Raw genomic sequence first — 18,941 nt, 5'->3', positions numbered from 1 at the left:
ACTTAGATAGTAAAACCAATGTGTGTTTGTGTGTGTGTGTGTGTGTGTGTGTGTCTGTGTGTGTGTGTGTGTGTCTTTCAGTGCATGCATATATGTATGTGGGGGGGAGAGGTTGATCATTAAATATCACACTGTGGGTGGCCGGGTGGGCTTCCTGCATGGGGCCACCCCAACCCCACTGTGTCTGTAGCCCAGGCCCAACCCCCCAGGGTGCAACACAGAGACCCCCTCTGCCCCCAGTCCCTGTATAATGCCCAATTAACCTTTACCAGCCTCTACCTGGGTCATGCACTGCTGCAGCATACACACACACACACACACAGCTATTCTGGCCCAGCACCTTTCCGCCACCTGAGCACAAACACCTTTGCCCCTGCTTAGACTACACACAGCCAGTGAAAGTGGAGTAAACAGGGGCATTTGTGTGTGTGTGTGTGTGTGTGTGTATTTGTGTGTGTGTGTGTGTGTGTGTGTGTGTCTACAAGTGTCTCTTACATTGTTGGTGCGCAAGGACACCCTCCCTCCGCAGCGGGCACAGAACTTGGTCTGGCAGTAAGAGCAGAGGCTGCCACAGCCATCAGCAAACTTGGTCTTGTGGCAGATGCCACAGGTGGGAGCGTCGTCCCGGTGCTGGCCCGTGGTGGTCTGCCGACGTGTCTCCTCCCCCACCCGCCGCACCGTCTCCCTGTAGCTGGACAACTGCTGCTGGATACCTCTAAGAGAACAGGAGGGAAGGAAAGGTACAAAGTTAGCTAAATCAAATCAAAATCAAATGTATTTATAAAGCCCGTTTTACATCAGCAGTTGTCACAAAGTGATTATACAGAAACCCAGCCTAAAACCTGAAACAGCAAGCAATGCAGATTTAGAAGCACGGTGGCTAGGAAAAACTCCCTAGAAAGGCAGGAACCTAGGAAGAAATTTAGAGTGGAACCAGGCTCTGAAGGGTGACCAGTCCCCTTCTGGCTGTGCCGGTTGGAGTTCATAAGAGTACATGGCCATTAAGGCCAGATTGTTCTTCAAGATGTTCAAAATTTCATAGATGACCAGCAGGGTCAAATAATAATCACAGTGGTTGTAGAGGGTGCAACAGGTCAGCACCTCAGGAGTAAATGTCAGTTGGCTTTTCATAGCCAAGCATTCAGAGGTCGAGACAGCAGATGCGGTAGAGAGAGAGAGAGAGGGGGGGGGGAAACGAAAACAGCTGGTCTGGAACAAGGTAGCCAGGTAGCACATGGTAGCACAAGGTAACACAAGGCAGCACATAAGACCTTGCCAAAGTATTTGAAGCATTAACTCTCCCATCATAAAATTGTCTTTATCGTCACTGTAAACCTTGTAACTCAAATTTTGCCAAAATGTATTCAAGCTAGCTTCTGAAGTTTCATAATTATATGTTTGTCAATGGGACAATATGGCAGTTTTTTCCATTTCCTGAAACGTTTCTGTATATTGCATGACATATAACAAAGACATGATACCGTTGCAGACGTTTAAAGAGTACTGTATGTGAATCTGTCAGCGCATTGCGCACAGAGCACCCAGTGGCAGCAAGTACAATTGCAAGTTTGATTTCCTTCTAACATTACAAAACAGTCTGTCTCGCAACTGCATCCACCTGACACTGCTGAACCATACCACAATATGAGCCAGGATTCACAGTCCCAGTATCCTACACTCACTGAGCCACCAAGCTGAATGAAACACTTACATTATTACTGATGCATTTAAGTGGACTCTTGTAAACAGCCATACGCTAATAGGAATGCTTATAATACGTGTTGTAATACATATTACCACCTATGTATGTTTTATGAATGCATCTGTAGTCTTAAGTCATTTATAAGTGCTGTTAATATGTGCGGTTATAAATGCTTATAGACAAGATCAATTCATAATGAGGTTGCAGTTTCATCCATAATAAATTATAAACAAATTTACTCAGCTAGAATATCATATTTACATCACAAACACATACAGAGCAGATAGTATCTTCCAAAATACTGTAACATCCAAATACTATAGGTAGAGTCAGATACATTAACATAGAGGCGAAAGAGTCAGATACATTATATTTACTTACAGACAGGGTGTCATTGGTGTAGCCTCCTCCCCCATCAAACCAGCTTTAAAAACTACAATCCCCACAATGACAGGAGAGAGAGAGAGAGAGAGAGAGAGAGAGAGAGAGAGAGAGAGAGAGAGAGAGAGAGAGAGAGAGAGAGAGAGAGAGAGAGAGAGAGAGAGAGAGAGAGAGAGAGAGAGAGAGAGAGAGAGAGAGAGAGAGAGAGAGAGAGAGAGAGAGAGAGAGAGAGCGAGAGAGAGAGAGAGAGAGAGAGAGAGAGAGAGAGAGAGAGAGAGAGAGAGACTGACTGCATCAAACATCCAGAAGACCTTAGGCTGTAAATCCACATTCTTCACTCCGCTACTGGAGTCACAAAACAAACTGTTCACTTATCATACCTCCAAACAAACACATCCTCCTCCCGGGACTATCCCACCAACAGTGACATCCCTGTATCTTATCCCTGTAAATACACACACACACACGTGCACACACACACACACACACACATACAAAGACAAAAACACTCCCCATCCCATCCCATCTTCCTGTCAGTGCCCTGGGCCTCATCTCCGGTAGCTATTGGCCCTAAAGGTCAGACAGGGGTCACCTGCTGTTACGTCTCCTCAGGGTTCATATCCTCAGCTCCATGACTCTCACTGAGTCAAACTGTCACAGGCCCCGTTCCAATACTTAGGCCCTGTTTGAATCATTTAGAAATGTATCCTTCCTTACTCCCATCTGAGGAAACCACTGCTTGAATGCAGTTGAATAGGTGAGAGCAAGGATTCATAACATTCCTTTCACCAATCAATTAAGGGAAGGAGATGAGATCTTCAACTATTGGACTGCAGCCGACTCAACTACTCCAGCTAACTTTCTCTCACTCAGATGGGAAAACGTTCAATTTAAACGTTAGATTGTGCAACACTGTTGTGGAATGTTTTTGAGGGGTAAATTAAAAACATCTTCATGAGTAAACAGAGAGAGAGGAAAATAGATAAATATAGAGAGAGAAATATGTATTTATGAGGAGATCTGAGAGAGCCCTCAGCTTTCAACATTCAGGAGAGACTGTCAGACAAGCGCTCATTAAGAAAAGCAAGAAAACACTGAGATTCATAAATGAGATACAAGGTTAAACCAAAGTGAGCCCAAGCTTTACTTCTACTAGCAAACACTCACAAACGAACGTACAGACACAAATGCACACAACACACACACACACACACACTTCCCTTTGCGTCACACCATTCAATACTTTCTCTCTTTCAAGAAATATAAATAAACCCTTTGTGAAATGCACATTTGTCCAAGTGTGTTTTTTTAAACAATCGGGCCAACAATTCACTGTGGGAAAACAACATTAGCATGAAGCATCCCATATAGTAATTGCTGGAGTAATTAAGCCATGCAGCACTAACAAGCTTGCTGAGAGTGTAGGACAACAGTAGCAACAACAAAGGCTACTGTACAGTATGGAATGCACACCCATAAATACACACAGCGTTATAGGCATACTGAGATTGGAGGTTTCAGACGGGTCTGATCATGTTAGGGTCTCTACCTTGCTACCTCAAGCAGTGAATGGTGTGGCTATTCATACAGTGCATTGGAGCGCGATCATTTCCCCAGTCCTCTCCAATCGAGGGGGAGGGAGTCAAAGGAGTCCTCTAGATGACGTGAAAAGCCAGCCGTATCTCAGCCACAGTGCGTGGCGTCACCTAACAAGGACAAACGTCCTGCGGACACACACACGCTGTCCCCCATTCATCAAGCCCTGGCAGGATGGCCCTGGTCCCCATATACAGCGCTGGCTGTAAATCCTCCAGCACACACACATATGCACACACAAATGTGCACGCACACACACACAATGTCCCAGAGGAGCAATTGGTCTGTGTGATTGGTCTCTAATGTGTGTGACACCCGTATGATAGAGCTGTGCTGCTCAATGGCTCATGTTAAAGTCCTCAGTACCGGCAGTGTCCTGAGTCCAAAAACAGCCCATCACACGTGTGCAATATGATGAAAACTCCTAGTACCAAGTCAATCAAAGGGCAATGGTAAGCTAATGTTTATACCTATCAAATTAATGCTGATTCATTCTGATCTACATGATGTCCCTATAGGCCAGGGGTGTCAAACTCATTCCATGGAAGGCCTAGTGTCTGCTGGTTTTTGGTTTTTCCTTTCAATTAAGACCTAGACAACTAGGTGAGGGGAGTTCCTTACTAATTAGTGACCTTAATTCATCAATCAAGTACAAGGGTGGAGCGAAAACCCGCAGACACTCAGCCCTCTGTGGAATAAGTTGTCATATAGGTACAAGAGGATAGGTGCTGTTTCAGAATTGAGGAGTGAACATCACTCCCAAAATTCCTTCACACTCGACAGGAGAGGGGATAGATGAGCATGTCCTGGCACCATTACAATGGATTCTGGGTAATGGAATCTCATGTTAACAGCTGGGAGAGGTTTCCGGTTATAGTTTCTCACTGAGGGGAACTGTGAGCGTATTTAGTGCTGAATACAAAACCGAGCCCTAGCCCCTACTCCCTAGCCCCTCCTTATAACCACTCTAAATAATAATATAGTCATTCATCAGATTATTTTATTCAAACTCGACTTTGAGTTAATATGTGACCGGTGGCCACTAATGTGCCTTCTAGCCCGCCAGGTGCGTCTGGTTGGCTAATCAAGGGTGTGGTTGTGCCCGTGTATTTAAGTAGAGCTCTTCCTTCCGTTGGGAGATCGTTTTGTCATTTGGAAGGTTGGCATGCCTTTGGAGGATGAGAGCGGGGCCAGTGATAGACCAAATATTTTATAAGTATAGTGTGTGTGTGCAACAGCGCTGGTAAATGTTATACTGAGTTCCACTCTCCTCCTCCTTAGGCATGCCAGCCTGAGTGAGTGAGTGCAGTGGGCCTGCTGATTGTTTTATGTGTGAAGTGTATTTGATTATGTAAACTTCAACATAGGACACTTGGGAGAATTAAGATGTGATTGCTATGGAAATTGTGTGCGCTTAACCTGGAAACGTATCATTGCAAATTTTTTTCCGCAGAGACCATTGAAAGAAACTGACTATGTTGGAAACTTCAATTATTAAATAGTTGAATATCTTGTGGAGAATAAACCCCAATTTGCACTCACTCAGGCTGGCGTGCCCAAGGAGGAGGAGAGCGGAACTCAGTATAATGTTTACCGCCGCTATTACACACACTATACTTACAAAATACATATTTTAGACACTTTGGATTTGGGCTATCACTGTCCCCGCTCTGGTCCTCCAAAGGCACGCCAACCTTCCAAAAGACAAAACAAAATCTCCAGATGGAAGGAAGCGCTCTGCTTAAATACACTGGCACAACCACACCCTTGATCAGCCAACCAGACGTACCTGGTGGGCAAGATAGAGGGCTAGAAGGCGCGTTAGGTGGACAACGGTCACATACATTTAATCTAGATTATTATGTAGTGGCTATGGAGCAGGGGCTAAGGCTTGATTTTGAATGCCACCGGTCACACACACGTGTCCAATATATGTACCCCATGCAGGAATCCAACCCACAACCCTGGTGTTGCCAGCCGACTGAGCCATGAGACCTATGGGTACTCTGTATCTGTACTAATAAGCATCATAAACTCACTCCCACGCCACCTGATAGAGCTGCAGTGACTAAGGGCTCCCTTCCTGACTCACCCTCTCATCTCAGATCGATATTCAAAAGGCAAGCGGGCATGAATCAAAAAACAATGAGCGAGTGTCAAAGAAGAGCGAGAGAAAATCACTTCGCAGCCATTTAGAAATTATGCTCGCTCTCTCTCCCTCTCTCTCCCTCTCTCTCCCTCTCTCTCCATCTCTCTCCAAACAGGAGGAGTCATCCACCTGATTGATTTCTATAAATTCACAGTCCTATAATAGATAAGCTTTTTTTTTTTACATTTGCTATTTGCAAAATTGGAAAGCATTAAAGGGTGCCAGACTTGTGACTGGTCCCCTGTAGCCACTGTGTGTGTGTGTGTTTAGGTGGGGGGAGAGATTGAAGCTTATGACAACTGGCTTTATATCAAAATGACAAAATAACACTTTGGCCTATTGTAGGTTTTTTCTTTAGCCCACTCACTTACTCTCCTCTGTTCCTATGCTAGGCAGGTTGGTCTGTTCCCACTCTGGATTGCACCTCACCACCATATGGCATCAGCGGCACACAGTAAGCCACAGTCTCTCTTTCTGTCTCTCACTCTCTCTCTCTCTCTTTTGTTTTCTCTCTCTTTGGCAGGGTCTGCACTTCCCTCTCCCTCCCTTGCTTCCGGCGGATCTGTCACCATGCTGAGTGGCCCGGGTGGTGTATAGCTTCACCTTCCCCCTCTTCAACCATCCATCCATCTCTTTCTTCCACTCTCTCACTCATCCCCACCTCAACCTCTCTCCTCTGGTGTGCAAACTCCTCAACTATGGTTAGCTTTTTCCCCTTCAAACCTCCCAACTTCAATTACACAGATTCGGTGAAAAAGTGGACGTAGAAGCAAAACCTGATTCTTAGGTTACAGTAGCAGAGGAGCACGCTGTGTTCTTACAACCATCAAAACAAATCTCTCTACTCTCTCCCTTTTCTCTCTGTATTTAGCTCAGCTTCTCTCTCACACATCTCTCTCTACCACACACTCCCTCTCCCCTCTCCTCATCTCTGCCTCCCTCTTCCCTCAACCCTATACTGGGTGCCCTTCTTGGTGGTTATGTACTGTAGGATCACTTCGCCAGTACTGATTCAGGCAACTCTGATTCACAACACACCAACGTCAAGAGACATGCACTGTATTGATTATAGAATCTGAAACAGAAACTCTCCTTGGGTACATGGAGTGACATTACTCTCTCCTCAATAAGACTGTTCACGTGTCTTAGACTGGTCTGGAGGGCCTTTCCTCACTACCGAGTGGGACTTCAACAAGCCTGCAGCTCCAAGACAATAACATTTACCAGCAGAGAGCGGGAGCGGGAGCAGGAGCGGGAGCGAGAGAGCGAGAGAGAGAGAGAGAGAGAGCGAGAGAGAGAGAGAGAGAGAGAGCGAGAGAGCGAGAGCGAGAGCGAGCGAGAGCGAGAGCGAGAGAGAGAGAGAGAGAGAGAGAGAGAGAGAGAGAGAGAGAGAGAGAGAGAGAGAGAGAGAGAGCATTCTGCTCTGTCAATAACACACCTCCTTACTTACACACCATCACAGGCTTAAAGAGCACTAATGTCACACACACAGGCCCACGCGCACGCAAAGAGTCCTTAGCCAGATACCTGAGGATGTCTATTTTTACACCCCGTTTTTAGGCTTTATAAAACAGATAAAAGACAGACAGAGTGAGGGAGATAAAGAGGACGATATAGAGAAACAGATAGGGCGCTAGAAATAGATAGATGGAGAGAAAAGAGGAGGAAGACAGATGGAGAGAGAGCACCAAAGCCAACAGCAGAGCTAAGTGGGTAGTGTGCTCCCCAGACCGAGCTCCATATGGCTTGGCACCGTCGTACAGAGCTCTACCTTGAGCAGGGTGGGCACCGTCTACAATCACACACACACGCTCATACAAACCTCACAACATACAGGGAACAATATCCTGTAGTTGCAGAGAGATACAGTACATAACTCATGCTAGGTTGTATTGAGTTAGCTGTGTGCTAGCTGTGCTTCTCTAGTTGTCTGTACTGTACCCATGCTTTCACCTGTGAAGACACATAGAAGTAAGGAGTCAGGAACTCCACACATGATTGGATTGCAGTCTCCTGACCCTGGCACCATGGCAATGGCCCAGTAACACTGCAGTCCCCTCATGAGGTTTTGAGATTGGCCGGTAGTCATTTCCTGCACTCTGTGATTGGCTAGTATCCTAGTCCTCCCAGGAGTCTCTGCTCCATGGGGTATAACAGCGACATAAGCTGGGCCTTATAGATACATCCCTGTCATAGAGGGGAGAGTAATGTAAGCTCTATATGGTAAATATACACTGAGTGTACAAAACATTAGGAATACCTTCCTAATACTGAGTTGCACTCCCCCCCCCCCCCCACAATCCATGTCTCAATTGTCTCAAGGCTTAAAAATACTTATTTAACCTGTCTCCTCTCCATCTACACTGATTGAAGTGGATTTAACAAGTGGCATCAATAAGGGATCATAGCTTTCACCTGGATTCACCTGGTCAGTCTATGTCAGCAGGTGTTCCTAATGTTTTGTACACTCAGTGTAAAGTTTTAGTGAGAATGCTACATGGCGGTAGGTGATGCTAATGCTAAGAAGTTATCTTACATAGCCTATGTTGCTCTGTGGGCAAGAGGGAAGACATGGCTTTTGAGTGGTCATCTCTTTAATGTACTGAGAGTTATGAAAGCTTTTCTCTCTATCAACAGGATTAGTAGGTCTATCATTAATGCATTCTGAGTTCACTTCACTAGCCCTTTACAGAAATATGCTTTCCATTACTTGAGCTTCCTGAATTCATATCACAGATCAACATCTATGCTCATCTAGAATAATAGAAAAACTGATAATAGCCTGCATGTCAAATGATACACAACTCCTTATAGTTCACAGCTTTTGACCAGAGTAAAAGTGACTGAGGTCAAAAATGCATTATGTGGGGAATATGATGTAATTTGAGAAATGGTCAGTGTATGATAAGCATACCTTACTTCATAAATAAAGTTCTTATCATTATCTCTATCTCAATCTGACGGCTTGCTGACATTCCGTATGTGTCGGAATACTGACTGGGATTTCATGGTGTGATGTCATAATTGGGCCACATTCCGGGATTCCTCTGAGGAAGCAGATGTGAACCAGCTGATTTACCCCTTAATCCCACCACTCTCTGATCCAACCTCTCACACGCATGCATGCTTGTGCAAAACACACACACACAAGTGCACACGAAGCACACACACACTCGCATGCACAACCACTCACACACACAAAATGTAAACGTGCACGACCACGCAGAAATAATGACTTACAGTACATACACACGTAACATGTTCATTATGCTGCAGAGACAATCTCCATTACAGACATAAGCCTAAAATGCTGACCACAGCTCCCAAACATACATTACACACAGACAGACACACACATTCTCAACTGCATCCTCAAACTCACCTCAGTCAAAGGGGCCTTAGATGCTGGATTGATAGTTGACGTACCGGTACTTCAATATGACATACTTATCACTCTGGGTGAATACTGGCTGTTTTCCTCATCAGAGCCAGAGTGATAGGAAGTTGTCCCTTACCAGACATCTGGGCTCAGATGACCCAAACCCAATTTCTAACATTCTGACCATTAGGAGGATACAGAATATCTGACCCTGGACTAGCCGTTAGGGGCATCAGGCTTAATCACGTATCCACAACACAAACCCAAGTCAAAGACTCAATGATGGCTCAATAGCACTTAAGAGTTAATTGACAGGTGATGTTCATCATCTCACTGGGTCGTGGAATGTTGTGGTTGACATTAGCTTGGGGAGCTAACACAAGTCTTCAGAGCCCTATACTAAGTACGTGGTTTGAGGAGTTAGCAAGGTAACTTTGGTCAATTCTGAGTTCAACTCGGGATAACCGGTACCACAAAAGTGGCTCACCTTTTAGCCAGGTAAATTTCTATGGCAACGAATCATTCAGATCTAACCTGCTACCGGGCAGGCTAACTCAGGGCTTACTACATTTATTCTGAGTAAAGTGTCTGAGTCACGAATTGAGGACCGATGAAATCAGATTCCCTCCCTCTCTCAAAGATTATGTCATCCCCTTCATTTGAGGAAGACAACAGTTTTTTGTGTGTGTTAACAAATAGTAATGTTAAAATACCTAGCACATTACACATTTAGTAAAGACATAATGCATTTCAAACTTCACGCACAGTAAAACTTGTGTATGACAAATACAACTATTTTATCAAGAGGAGTGGGGGAAAAAGATGCTTGTGCATTGATAAGCACACCAAAGCACACCAAAGACAGCATTAACGATAAGTAATAAAATAAAGACAGCACTTCTAAAAGCCTATTTCACACATTAGCCTGCTGAATTTGCAAGATACATTTTCTTTCATTTAGATTTCGGCACAAATGAAAATGTGGCACTGACTCGCCTATGGATTGATGTTTCAGCATTGTTTCAATGAAGAGTTTGGCGTTCGACTAGCCACGGGTGACATGCACGCGCCGTTACAAGCCTGCTAGAGTTAGCGGCAGGCGGACGAGTAATATTCACCATCGTAGTACGGATGAAGCCTGAGCTGGAATGTGAAGCTAACTGAAGCTGGCTAGCTTTAGAAAACCCTGAGCAGATCTAGCTTCAATCGTAGTATATCCCTCTGGTCTCAGGCAAGGTTACTCATTACGTGAAGATAGTTAAGTTCACCAGCTCATCTGTTACACTTCACTCCCCTTTGACCACCTTGTCCTCAAAGACCTTAAGCAGTTTTAGGCACCAATGAGACAGACTGGGTTCGAACCCAGGTCTTCTGACCACCCCAAGACTGTGTTAGAATAACCAACTGAACATTTTAAAAAAACAGACAGCAAAATAAGGTTGTTTAATGGTTTTTACCGGACATCATTTTGCTGAGGAGGCTTCTTCTGCCCAACCAGGTTCACAGTTCTTGCTTGGATGGGCTTCTCCTCCCTGAAACACACAAGAGGGACAATGTTGTTAGAATTTTGTCTGAAAATGATGTTAAAAATGTATACAATGGTGTAGTTTGAGGGTTCTTTAGAAGGTGGATGTATGACTCGATTTAGACGTTGGGCGTGTTCCTCTGCTCAGACGTTGCTGATGCCTGCCAGATCTTACAACACCTGGATAGGTATTTAACGGATCAGCTGACCACATCATATGGTATAGCAATCTGGTGGCCGACTGCACAGTCGATGAAGTGGCACGCAACCATTGGTTGATACATGGAACCTCTGAGCAGGGGAACGCGATTAAATACTGGATGGATGAAATGACCACATTCAGCATACCACCCTGCATCCCACTGCTGGCTTGCCTCTGAAGCTAAGCAGGGTTGGTCCTGGATGGGAGACCAGATGCTGCTGGAAGTGGTGTTGGAGGGCCAGTAGGAGGCACTCTTTCCTCTGGTCTAAAAAAAGATCCCAATGCCCCAGGGCAGTGATTGGGGACATTGCCCTGTGTAGTGTGCCGTCTTTCGGATGGCACATTAAACAGGTGTCCTGACTCTCTGTGGTCACTAAAGAGCTTATCGTAAGAGTAGGGGTGTTAACCCCGGTATCCTGGCTAAATTCCCAATCTGGCCCTCATACCATCATGGCCACCTAATCATCCCCAGTTTCCAATTGGCTTTTTCATCCCCCCTCCTCTCCTCTGTAACTATTCCCCAGGCTGTTGCTGTAAATGAGAATGTGTTCTCAGTCAACTTACCTGGTTAAATAAATTAAATTAAATACATCAGGCGTGTTCCTCTGCCCAGGTGTTGCTGACACATGCCAGATCCTACAGCACCTGGATAGGTATTTTAAGCATCAGCTAACCACATCATATGTTATAGCAATCTGTCAGTCGATGACGTGGCACACAACCATTGGTTGATGAATGCAACATCTGAGCAGGGGATGTACTCCACTACTTCCTGTTCTCCTTCAACAAGTAACCAACATCTGATTAATCCGAATAGAGAAAAGTAGTTGCTAGGTAGATAACCAATTACAATTACAATTACAAAAATGTGATTCACCATATTTTAGAACTACACAACATTGATCAATGTGTATGTCAGATTTAAAAATAATAATAATAATAAAATAAACATAGTAATTTTGAGATAAACGTGAAAAACATACCAGTGTATAATTATTTTATGAGCGATATTATTGTTTTCTAAGTCAATGTTGTGTAGTTCTAAAATATGGTGAATCACGTTTTTGTAATTGTAATTGTAATTGGTTATCTACCTAGCAACTACTTTTCTCTATTCTGATTAATCAGATGTTGGTTAATTGTTGAAGGAGAACAGGAAGTAGTGGAGTAGATGGTTGCGTTCCCTGCTCAGACGTTGCATTCATCAACCAATGGTTGTGTGCCACGTCATCGATCACAGAGAAAACACTAAGTGAACCCCACAACATGGAGGTGTTCTGTCTAAAACTGAAAGGGGTGACAGATCTGTAATAACACATTGTATTTGAGCTGTCATTAGATGGGTGTTATGAAAATAATTTGGGTTCGATAATAGCTGTGTCTGACTGTCCAGTATAGCTGTTCAAACCTCCCAACTTCAATTACACCGATTTGGTGAAAAACTTGATGTAGAAGCAAAACCTAATTCTTAGGTTACAGTAGCAGAGGAGCACACTGTGTTCTTACAACCATCAGGGTTTTTTCTCACTATGTGACCTATCCAGGAAAATATCTCCACATACAGTGCACATACCCACACCCACACCCACACTGCACATGCACAGGCAATTACTCTAGTATGAATACAAAAGCACTGTGTAAAAATTGATAAATGGCGGGTTGGATTGAATACCAGCCTCTGTGTGTGTGTGTGTGTGTGTTTGTGTGTGTGTGTGTGTGTGTGTGTGTGTGTGTGTGTGTGTGTGTGTGTGTGTGTGTGTGTGTGTGTGTGTGTGTGTGTGTGTCTGTGTGTGTGTGTGTGTGTGTGTGTGTGTGTGTGTGTGTGTGTGTGTGTCTGTGTGTGTGTGTGTGTGTGTGTGTGTGTGTGTGTGTGTGTGTGTGTGTGTGTGTGTGTGTGTGTGTGTGTGTGTGTGTGTGTGTGTGTGTGTGTGTGCGTGCGTGCGTGTGTGTGTGGTCATGCTAGGCTATTGTGGCCACACTGCTGTCTTCAGGTTTCATCAGCGCTTCTCACATTAGTGGGTTAATCAAACGGATTTACAGCATAGAATGGGCAGATTAGATGACATATCAGTCCAGCCTGGGTCTACCATAATCTGATGTTGTGATTAGAGTAAATTATCCTATAGGATATACATGTAGGTGAGTTCTGTGAGTGTAAGACTTACACAAGGCTGTTTTCAGCGTTGCCCTTATCGCTAGAGTGTGGGCACATAGGCTAATGTACACAGCACACCATGCTAGCATGCACACACGCACACATGCTACAGTAGCCTATGTGCTCCGACTAGCAATAAGGCAGAGCTGAAATATAGTCTTGATGAAATATAGAATTATGAAAATGATGCATGACCACTTATGCATTGGACACTTCCTTCTTTAGATGCAATGAATCGATCTGCAGTTTCAGTGCTGGGCTAGCACTCTGCAAAAGGAGCCTAAAATAGAACACAGACGTGAATAGCAGAGAAGAAGGGGTTCTCATGGGAGCCTAGTTATTCATTCTCTATAAGACTATGCGATAGCGGTGACTGTGGTCTGACGTCAGATCACCTCGCTGCAGTTTGTCAGACTATACGTGGAGCCATATGCTACCCAGATAGGGTTCAATTTAACTCACGATGATAAACCTCCGAATTGTTGTCGTGACAAACACAACAGACGTGCTCCTTCCACACTGGCTCGCGCTCTGTGTGTGAAAATACTAAAATAGCACAGGCTGTTTTCGACCATTATCCACTGTAATAAAACAACACATAGGGCATAAACTAGGCTACATGCATTTACTGTAGCCTTTCTGTATAGACGGGCTGCTGTAGCCTGATCCGAGAGTGCTGGCGCTGGCCTACATTGGGCTGATACTCAACCGCACACCGTCGCCAAAGCAACGAACGAACAAGCAAACAGCTGTTGAGATATGGGATGGAAACACACAGTGCTTGACTTGAACTCAAATAGGTGCCCGTACTCATTTTGGGTGCCGGTACTGTTTATATTTAGGTGCAGGAGCTCCACAATACTTTTGAGCTAATATTCTATAAGAGGAACAGGAGCTCAAGCAGTAGAACAGTCGAGGTGCTGGTACTCAGTTCCAGTGAGCTCCTGCCCAAGTCAAGCACTGGAAACACCGCTAGGGCAGAGATGCCGTTCCACTGATTCTACAAACAGAAATGACAGAATCTCGGTCGAATGACGCTGTGCAATCGCCGCCTGATGTTAGCCTATCTGTAGCCTACAGATGCTGTGCTTGAGAATATACTAGCCTGGGCTATAGACTATTTAGAACCTATATAGCCAGCGGTTTAGAATTGTTTGGATATGACAGACCACAGACTTGAATTGGGAGAAATGGGTGCGATTGAGAAGAAATGAGTTAGATTATTCGTGTCCGGGCATGAAAATACAGTGGAGTGTGAAGCTGCTGTGTGTTTCCGGGCTGACACACCCCTCTTCTCTCTCTCTCTCTCTCTCTCTCTCTCTCTCTCTCTCTCTCTCTCTCTCTCTCTCTCTCTCTCTCTCTCTCTCTCTCTCTCTCTCTCTCTCTCTCTCTCTCTCTCTCTCTCTCTCTCTCTCTCTCTCGCTCTCTCTCTCGCTCACACACACTCTCACTCACACACAGGCACCCACAGCATGTTAAAGCATCTTGTTAGGTCATCCTTGACTCTCTGTAGGCTAAATTATAGGCTATAGATTGTTGAGAGTGAAATAAGCTACACTATCTTTGCCGTGAGAGGAGCTGGGGCTATATAGGCGCTACCATCTCATGTTAGGGGAGTGCAGCCGACAAGTGAACACTACAGTAGGCTGTCTTACATGCATGGAGATGTCCACTGAAATACTGTATGATCACAATCAAGAATCACTGATACCGTAGCCCATTAACAAGGATGCACCGAGGGATAGCCTACATGCTGATGAACACATAGCCTACACACACACACTCACTACAGCTAATCACTACACACGTCGACAGCCTATGCTGCACCTTAGTCCCTTGAGTAGGTTAGGTAGACAGATATGTGTATAGGTTTGGTAGCCTATTGGTGGCCTAGCGGACGATGGGCGGCAGTATGGCAGCATCTATGCACATAATCTCCCAAGCATCTCCACAGCGGAAATAGCCCCAGTATCTCCCTTACTTTAACATGGCCTCTTCCTTCTCCTCCTCCTCCTTCTGTCGAGCTAGCACGGCCATGATGATCTTCCTCTCCTCCTCCGTCAGATGGCTCAGGTCCGGCTCGGGCATGGACGCCGGCACGACGGGTGGGCGCGCGCCGCCCCGAGGGCCCACCGAGGCTGACATCTTCTCCCCCCTCTCTTCCGCGGCTCGGATCACTGACAGAAATCCCGCTGGCGGAGCCCACGGATCACGACATGGCCCATGGAGGAAGCAACGGCTCGGGCAAGTGATGCAAGGCTCCCATGGTGGCAGGCACCCACGGCGGTAGTGCTTCTTCGGTTCCTAGTCGCCTTTTCTCTCTCTCTTCCTCTCTCTCGCTCTATTCTCACCTCCCCCCCCACCCCCCGCCCGCCCTCCTCTCCCCTCCACCTCCAGTTACAGGGAGCCCATATCTCCGGCAGAGAATGATAGGCTACTCGGTCACCCGGGGAAGCTAGCTTCGTTCAATGCAGAGAAATATTTATCTGACGCTGCCTAGGCTGGTCCGCTGGCTAGGTGGGCTCCTTGTTTTCCAACGCTGCTGCGCTCTGCTGCTGATGCTGCTGCTGTCAGGGAGATGTGGAACCGTCAATGGGACCGCAGCCCCTGAAGCGCGTGCACCTTCTCACGCAGGGAGCGCGCATTCTCATTTGAGAATGGGGGCTCGCCGTATGAGGCGCGTGCAAAATATTATCTTTCACTTCACCAATCGAAGCGTTCTAGTGACGCGCTCCCTTCCTCCATTCCTTCTTTCCTTCCACCAGCACCCGGCACAAACGCGTGTGTGTGTGTCAGTAGTGCTGGTGAATCTTGTTAGGACCACAGCTCAAAATACTCCCAACACAAACTTAGCGTTGTGGTGGTTGTTTTATAGGCCTACAATGAAAATGTGTATGAGCCCATTTCAGGACCATGGACAGTGTAGTGGGTTTCCGGCGACGAGACTAAATGAGACGGATAACCCAAGCTTCCCCGTCTTTTTTCATAAAACATTTCACTTTAAAGTAGTAGGCTAGTAGTAGTTGTAGTAGTGCGTTGCTAGGTAACGACGTAAAGGATGCCACTTTTTATGAATGTGGCGATGTGTATGTTGTCTTGTAGCCTATATTATGGGCAGGATAAACTAACAATGGGAATTCTAAACCACCCATTGTATAATTAAGCAATAATACATGAGAGGCCATGTGTTATGACATTTTTATCATGGCTATGATGTGGTCAAAGTCACGAAACGAAGCCGTTGGATAATACAACATATTCTCGTCTCATTCATTGAATTTCGCTCAAACAGAGTTGAAGCCTAGCTGTTGGCTGCCTGTTTGAGGTGCTCATATCAAACGTATTTCACTGCGCGACGCAATGTTTCACAGCTATGCTACAGTATTTCTAGTGCTACAGGGTTTGCACCTCAGTCTAATAACAGGCGGTGATTCTATACCAAAAAAGTCAAGGCGAATGGAGGTTTTATGTCATAGGCTATCTATCTTTCAAGAAAATCAGTTGCCTTTAACTGTTTTCAAAGAAACAGCCTTAATTCGTCCACAATATCAGCCTACCAGTAGATGGCAGCACGTAGCTAATCAATAATAGAAGCTATTCACTGGACAACTATTGACGTTCAGGCCTATAACACCATGGATTTAGGAACCTGTCACCCTACAAATGTGCAATATTTAGGGTAATTTGTGATGATTGAAAATTAAATATGTGGCTGTTTCTCATTTAGGCTAACACAATGCTTCCTTGCAACACATGGTAGCATTTTAAAAACAACATGATATACACATTGTTGTTCCAAGCAAAAGGCCTAATAATTAACAATAATAATAACAATTTCTGTTGGGGTTTATTATTGATAAATGGTTTTCTCTGACTTAGCCTTGAAAAACATGTAGACGTAACTTACAAATAACTTTTATTTTGATATGGTGAATACAGGGTTTTCTCTTGATGTCACTGCTATAGAGCCATATGTTAAATTACCTTTCTCATAGCAGCAGGAGACTGTACATGGGATAGCCTCCATATTGGCTTGTAGAGATAACTTTTCTACCTGTCTCAGCTAAAGTGGTGAAAAATACTCAGTAGGGTCTTGTCTTTACTAACCAAATATGCTACGTTTTGGAGGGGGACTGTGTGGAGGCGGTGGAGAATGAAGTGCTGCTGGATTTAACACAGTCCCCATCAAAAACGACCAGTGGTGACCCGTCATTCAGAGCCCCACCTGTTTTGAGCCCCACATTTTTAGCTAAAAATAAATAACAGGCTTGCCTGTTTTGCATGTTATTTTGGCATTAATACGTGTCACATATCAGTTTGCAAACAATGTAAAAGTACATAAATTCATTGAGTTAATAAAGCCACATACAAACATGGTCAAATTGTTGCTTTCTTGAGTAAGGCAGCTCCAAAATGCAGGTGTTTCAGCCTAGCTCAGTGCTTTATGTGGTGGTGGGAAAGCCAGCGTAAAAAAATACAGAGCGTAGGTGTTGGTAATGTTCTCTAGTTGCGCTGTGATTGGCTCAGTGTTCTGTCTAAGGGTAGAGCTCGAAAATTCAAACCCCTTGGGTGCTGCCATAGAGTTACATTAGAAATGCCCATCCAAGAAGGCTCAAGGTCATTGGCCACATATAAAATGACGTCAAATCACGATATATCTACAGTAGCTTTGATTGGACTGATCATGTCAACATCATACTTTCAAAATATTAGCTAGCAGTCATCATCATGAATCAAGTCGACAATCTACTGGCAAATCCTTTTTAATCCTTGTCGTATGAAGATAAATAATGAAGAGAAATTATAGATAAAACGAATCAAATTCAAACAAATTCAACAATGAGTGGTTTGGAAGGAATCAGTGGCGAACTGCAAGGGTTGCAAAGCAATCATTAGCCTGCTATTCAGTGGTGTGGCTGTGTGGTCCCAAGTCTGGGATTAAGGGTCTCTTTTCCAACCTTAAAATTATAAATGAAGCATGATTTGTGTCGCCCTCAAAACAACTCAGAACTGCGAAATCTGACTTCAGTGAGTTCAAGACAACTGGGAACTCAGGGAAAAAAACTAGCTCCGACTGGGAAAATACGTTTTCAATGGTCATCCAACTCGGAATTGTAAATCGGGAACTCAGGCTTCTTTCTAGAGCTACAACCTGAAGATCACTGACGTCATCATGATTCAACCTTGTTTTTTTCAGAGTTCCCAGTTGTCTTGAAAGCACCATAAATCCAGAGAATGCCAGACTTTGATGACAACATTTGCCCACGAAGGATCGTCGCGCCACCTTCCTGTTCATTTCAAAAGTGCTGAGCAAATAGTTATATTGACTACGTCCGTCCTAGCTCGCTTATTAATGTCTTAATCGAAATTACGGATTGCCTTTTATCCGCTTGTCGTCCCCTTATGCCATAGTTTGTACATCTCAATTGTCAGTAGAAACCATTTGTCACCGTAATAGTGCAATTAATGTATTGTTTAGTGTTGTGTTGTGTAGTGGCTTTGCTGGCATGCTTCCCACAATGTTTTTTTTTGCCCCACCAAGATTTGCATGTTAAAATCGCCATTGAAAATGAAACATATTTGGTTAGTAGAGACCCTACTGAGTATTTTCCACCCCACTTTAGCTGAGACAGTTAGAAGAGTTCTCTCTACAGCCGAATATTCAAATCAAATCACATTTTATTCGTCACACGCTTCGTAAACAACAGAAGTGGACTAACAATATTTTCAACATACCAGTGTCAACATCGTATATTTTTATTATTGGTCTTTAAAAATATATATATACTTATTGCCTTTTTTGCCTGCACAATAATTTATAAAAATTAAATTAATTTTGAATTAGTTATCCA

The 18,941-nt window shown here is 44.5% G+C and overlaps 1 protein-coding gene across 3 annotated transcripts in view; it reads right to left on the bottom strand.

Annotated features, from left to right (window-relative positions):
- Nucleotides 1-15,452, bottom strand: part of LOC121553741 (regulating synaptic membrane exocytosis protein 1) — a 61,634-nt gene extending 46,182 nt beyond the window's left edge. For all 3 annotated transcript variants that reach the window (XM_041867094.2, XM_041867095.2, XM_041867093.2), the window contains exons 1-3: nt 15,071-15,452; nt 10,665-10,739; nt 496-715 (exon numbers count right to left, since the gene is read on the bottom strand). In XM_041867094.2, the coding sequence (XP_041723028.1) occupies nt 496-715; nt 10,665-10,739; nt 15,071-15,234 (459 nt within the window). In that variant the 5' untranslated portion in view covers nt 15,235-15,452. The remainder of the gene's footprint in view (nt 1-495; nt 716-10,664; nt 10,740-15,070) is intronic.
- Between the last annotated feature and the right edge of the window lie 3,489 nt (nt 15,453-18,941).

This window comes from Coregonus clupeaformis, chromosome 37 (assembly GCF_020615455.1).
Source record: "Coregonus clupeaformis isolate EN_2021a chromosome 37, ASM2061545v1, whole genome shotgun sequence".
NCBI lineage: Eukaryota > Metazoa > Chordata > Actinopteri > Salmoniformes > Salmonidae > Coregonus > Coregonus clupeaformis.
Note: the sequence above shows the minus strand (reverse complement) of the source record. Positions and strands in the feature narration are given on the sequence as shown.